Source organism: Enhydra lutris, unplaced genomic scaffold (assembly GCF_002288905.1).
Source record: "Enhydra lutris kenyoni isolate GAN:26980312 unplaced genomic scaffold, ASM228890v2 scaffoldscaffold22, whole genome shotgun sequence".
Lineage (NCBI taxonomy): Eukaryota > Metazoa > Chordata > Mammalia > Carnivora > Mustelidae > Enhydra > Enhydra lutris.
The window spans coordinates 14,582,462-14,587,896 of record NW_019154106.1 but is presented as its reverse complement, the minus strand read 5'-3'; the positions used below and the strand labels follow the sequence as shown (position 1 = coordinate 14,587,896).

Here is a 5,435-nt window from a genome sequence, read left to right as displayed (position 1 = left end):
ACCCATTGTCTTGCATATTCTTTTCTATTCGGGTTATGGATTCAGGATAGTCTCTCATGCTTTCCTCATGACACCCATCATCCTCCCACCCAGCTTTCTTCCATGAAATTAGTCTCAGATTGAGGGAGAATCAGGATTTCTGTCTCTAGAAATTCACAGAGTATTACTCCTGCATCCTGAGAAATGATTACACTTTCTTGATCTGAGTTTCTTCTTTTTAAAATCAGAGATCTGGATTAGTCAAGTGAATTCTGCCATTAAATTGTTTGCAGTCTTCTTGAGTAATAATTCTTAAACCAAATTGTTTTAGGTAAATAACTGTACCTGAAAAATTAACATTTCCCACCTCATTAACAAAGAATAAACATCACTTGCAATGAGTAGAAAATAGGCCAATGAATTCTACCTCCCTAAAACTTTTCAACTAAAGAGTGGTTAAAGTTAAATGCTGAATACTCTTTAACTCAGTATTATTTTCAAAAAGTAAAATTTACTCCTTTGTGAAGTTAGAATTTAGAATAATAATTTAAAGCAGAATTGCTCTCCTACTTTATGGACCATTTTCTAAATGCCTCTCTGTTAACTCTCTCTTTATATATATGATATATAATTAATGTTATAATATATCATATCAATTATATATAGATAGTATATATAAAATATATAGAGATATATTACATGTATATGTATAGGTGTATGTATCTCTATATGATACTCTCTAGGACTATACAACACAAAAATATTAATTTTGAGATTCCCTACTGTTGATGATTTCTATATAACTTTGCTACAAATGCATTCTGAGTTTTTTAAAAATAGACATCTGGAGGCCTACATATGACTGTCTCAGCAGGTCCAGAGAGATATAGGAAGTGCACTGGCTGTTCAAACCCACTAGGGACAGATAATTCCTCATCATTGAGAAATAAAACTCCTCGAAATGCATTCTCTCTATTCTTAACTCATGTACTGATTAAATAATGTCTTTAAATTACACATCAGATACAAAAGATGCAAATACATGAATGTTGCATTTATTTTGTTTCAACAAATATCGCTGAGTGCAACCTGACCACTAAGTTTGACTAAAGTTACCTTTTGTATCATCCCCTTTTTTGACACTAGTTCCTTAGATTTATACAAACACATGAAATTTTTGGCAAGAGCATGACATAGGCACTATTGAAACATACTTGAGCAACTGAACGATTTTATCTATCCTTTAATGATTGCCATTGCAAACATCAATAACAGTATTTACATTTTTTAAATTCTCTTTAACAAATTAAATGTAGCTAGGGAAAATGAATGAAATTGCTAATTTATTTCCACAATTTCCATCATGAATAGACATTCTCTATTTGCTGTATAGTTTTATCCCCACTCTTTGCTCTATAAAATAACAGTGATTCCATTGGTTTACCATGACCCATTGGCAATATTTGGTCACATAGCAAAAAAAAAGTGTGCTTTATACAAATTAAGCTTCAGCAGTTCAGACTGGTATGTTTGCATTTCCTGAGGTTTCAGTGCCAGATGATTCATGGAATTTGACCAGAAAAGAGTGAAAATAGGAAAGTTGACCTCATGTATTAGGCACACACACTTAAGATACATACAACAGGGATGCCTGGGTGGCTCAGTGGGTTAAACCCTCTGCCTTCAGCTCAGGTCATGATTCCAGGGTCCTGGGATCGAGTCCCACATGAGGCTTCCCGCTCTCTGCCTCTCTGTCTACTTGTGATCTGTCTGTCAAATAAGTAAGTAAAATCTTTAAAAAAAAAAATACATACAACAAAGTATTTTTTGATTTAGCAGAATTTTTATAAATCTTCTTTCTTATCTAACTAATATAATTAATAATGAATAGTCTTTCATTTTCAAAATATCATTTAAATATTTAAAATCATTATCAGTAAAACTGAGTAACATGCATAATCATTCCCATTATAAAATTATTCCACAATACTTATAGAGAATCAAACACAATAAAACAGGAGAAAACAGCTTAATTTAAGAAATCAAGAATAATTAATATTAATATAATATTCATGTCAATCTACTCTTAGTAAACTTTATTCATTGTGTTCATACTAATTTTTCACCAAACTTCTGTTTATTTCCTTCAGATACATACTCATTTGTGTGGAACATATAGCAAACTTAAGTATATGGAGAGGCAGAGAAACATTTCAGAATTCATACTTCTAGGACTTTCATATGACCAGAACGTAGAAATATTTTGCTTTGTGCTCTTCTTATTCTGTTATATTGCCCTGCTGGCAGGAAACCTTCTGATCCTTGTCTCTATTCGATGCAGTCCTCTTTTTCACCAACCCATGTACTACTTCCTCAGCCACTTATCCTCTATGGACATCTGCTATACCTCTAGCATTACGCCCAAATTAATTGGTGACCTGCTAGGGGGAACAAAAACCATCTCCTATGGTAATTGCATGTTACAACTATTTGCCATGCACTTCTTTGGAGGTACTGAGATCTTCATTCTTACCGCCATGGCCTTTGATCGCTATGCTGCCATCTGTAAGCCTCTCCACTATCTGCTTATCATGAACAGAACAAGGTGCCATCTCCTAGTCCTGGCTGCTTGGGCTGGTGGGGCTCTCCATTCTTTTCCTCTATTATTGATGGCAATCCAGTTGCCATTTTGTGGTCCTAATGAACTCGATCACTACTTTTGTGATATCTTCCCTCTGCTGAAAGTTGCCTGCACTGATACCTACATCACTGGGATCCTTGTGGTTGCCAATTCAGGTATGGCCGCCTTAGTTACCTTTGTTGTCTTGTTTGTTTCTTATGACATTATTTTGTTTAGTCTAAGACATCACTCAGCTGAGGGAAGACGCAAAGCCCTCTCCACCTGTGGGTCTCATATCACTGTGGTCAGCTTATTTTTCGGGCCTTCGATCTTTGCTTACCTTCGAACTCCAGCCAGTTTCCCTGAGGACAAAGTATTTGCTCTATTTTTACCATCGTTGCTCCTATGTTCAATCCCTTAATCTATACTCTGAGAAATACAGAGATGAAAAATGCCATGAGGAAAGTTTTGTGTCAAACATTATTTTCAAAGGAAGTACACAATTAATTCAAGAAAACTAAGAAAATTTACAAAAAAAGGGGGGGGTTGATGTGACTAAAGGAGCTAAGAAAAATTTCATAGTCTTTATATTCCATGGCTATCATGAATAGAATGCATGAAAGGAAGTGGAAATATAAAGAAATTTAAAAGGACGGGTAAATTAATCCTAATTCCCACATACCAGGATTAATTGAAAACTTAGTTTTATGGAGTATTAAGGAGGTGTGATTAGCATCACCTGTAGAAAAAACTGTCAAATCAAATAAAGTGACACTGTTTGGTTAGTGAATCATAAAGACGAAACAATTTTAATGATAGTTCTATTAAAAATCCTGGGTTTATATGCCAGTTCTCATAGTGATACACATTCTTCACTAGCCATGAAGTTGAAATCTGAAATTACTATAATGACTTTAAATCATCACAAGTATCTTTGTGATAGCACATTCATTTCTACTTCCTCTAGGGGCATTCAGAAATCAGATGTACAATGAAGAAATCTGTATAAGAGAACCTGTTTTAGATCAGTTCCCGGTGATCAGTTCTCCTGAATTCATATTAAAAATAATAGTAATAACTAGTTAAGACAGAGCAAGAGTCAATAATTCAGGCTGCTAAAAACATAATTACTTGTTTTTCCACCATTGACCAGAATATAAAACATTTCTGATAAAACCTAAGGGACTGAATAATAAATGTAATTGTTGACAATCCCTACCTGCCTCCAGTTGGTAAGTGGAAAGTTAATGGATCCAGAACTGAAGACTTTCTCTGCTATAGTGAGGGGGTGGGGGGGGGAAGCCTAGCAAAAGACAGATTAAGATATGGTCAACCAACAAAAGAAAATTATAGTACATTTTGCAAGCACATTTTTGCTGCATATACATGTTTATAACTATTATTTATAATTGTCAAACCTCAGAAGCAACCAAGACCTCCCTCCACTGGGGAATAGATAAATAAATTGTGATTTCTCTGGACAATGGAATATTATTCAGTGCTAAAAAAAATGAGCTATCAAGCCACAAGATGATATCCAGGAAAATTAAGTGTGTATGACTAAGTGAAAGAAGCCAATCTGAAAAGGCTACCTATTATGTGATTTGCAACTATATGAATCCTGGGAAAGGCAAAACAATGGAGACATTGACAACATCAGTGTTTGCCAAAGGTTAGTTGGAGGGTAGAAAGGATAGACAGAACTCAGAGGATTTTTAGAGCAGGAAGCACGTCTGTATGTTAGTATAGTTGTGGATACATGCCCTTATGCATATCGAAACCCATAAAATGTACTACATCAACTGTGAACCTAATGAAAAGAATATTTGGGGAGATAATAACTTGTGAGAGTAGCTTCCTTTGATGGTAACAGATGTATCACTCTGGTGGGAGAGCTGTCTGTGTGTGGGGCAGGGGTGTAATGGGAAATCTTTGTACTTTCTGCTCAGTTTTGCTGTGAACCTAAAGCTGCTTTAAAAAATAAAGTTTATTAATTAAAAATATACACTATGGCATGACAGATATACCAAAACTTGTAAGTGGAATAAACAAGAGACATATGAAAGAGATTTTCTACAGAAAAAAAAAAAAAAAAAAAAGGGTAAGAAAGGCCTTTTTTGCAAGCTTGTTATTCTATTTAAATAAAGGTTGCTTAAGAAATGGCAAATGTTCTGGGCGCCTGGGTGGCTCAGTGGGTTAAGCCGCTGCCTTCGGCTCAGGTCATGATCTCAGGGTCCTGGGATCGAGTTCCGCATCGGGCTCTCTGCTCAGCAGGGAGCCTGCTTCCCTTCCTCTCTCTCTGCCTGCCTCTCTGCCTACTTGTGATCTCTGTCTGTCAAATAAATAAATAAAATCTTTAAAAAAAAAAAAAAGAAATGGCAAATGTCATTATAGAGAAGATGTTAGATAGCAGGATTTTATTAAAAGGGAGATGGTAAAAACATGGAAAATGTTTTAGAATATGTAAGTAAAATGCAAGAGCTACAATCATTCTGGAGGCTGGAAACAAAAAGGTATTAAGAGCAAGTAAAAAAAAAAAAAAAAAAAAAAAAAGATGAAGAAGGTGAAATCAACCAGAGCTGTTACAGGAAGGGAGGAAGTGGACAGATTGTCTCAGCAGTTATACACAAAGAAATAAAACTGTTATCTGATTAAACCTTTTATCCTAGGCATGTTCTATACTCTTTCATTACTTAGCTAGACCTAAGAAAGCGGCCTCTGAACGTGAAATAGAAGTTCAGATATTTAAACAACAAATTCATTTTAAAGTTCTCTTTTTATAGTGGTTGTTACTTGTTTTCATTATCCTGCTTTCTTAATAGTGTGAATTTCTCTT

The 5,435-nt window shown here is 34.9% G+C and overlaps 1 protein-coding gene across 1 annotated transcript; it reads left to right on the top strand.

Moving 5' to 3' along the window:
• The first annotated feature begins 2,171 nt into the window (after nucleotides 1–2,171).
• LOC111150130 (olfactory receptor 4P4-like) lies at nucleotides 2,172–3,020 on the top strand. The gene has a single exon (XM_022507505.1). The coding sequence runs from the start codon at nucleotides 2,172–2,174 to the stop codon at nucleotides 3,018–3,020; it is 849 nt and encodes a 282-aa protein (XP_022363213.1).
• Nucleotides 3,021–5,435: the final 2,415 nt, after the last annotated feature.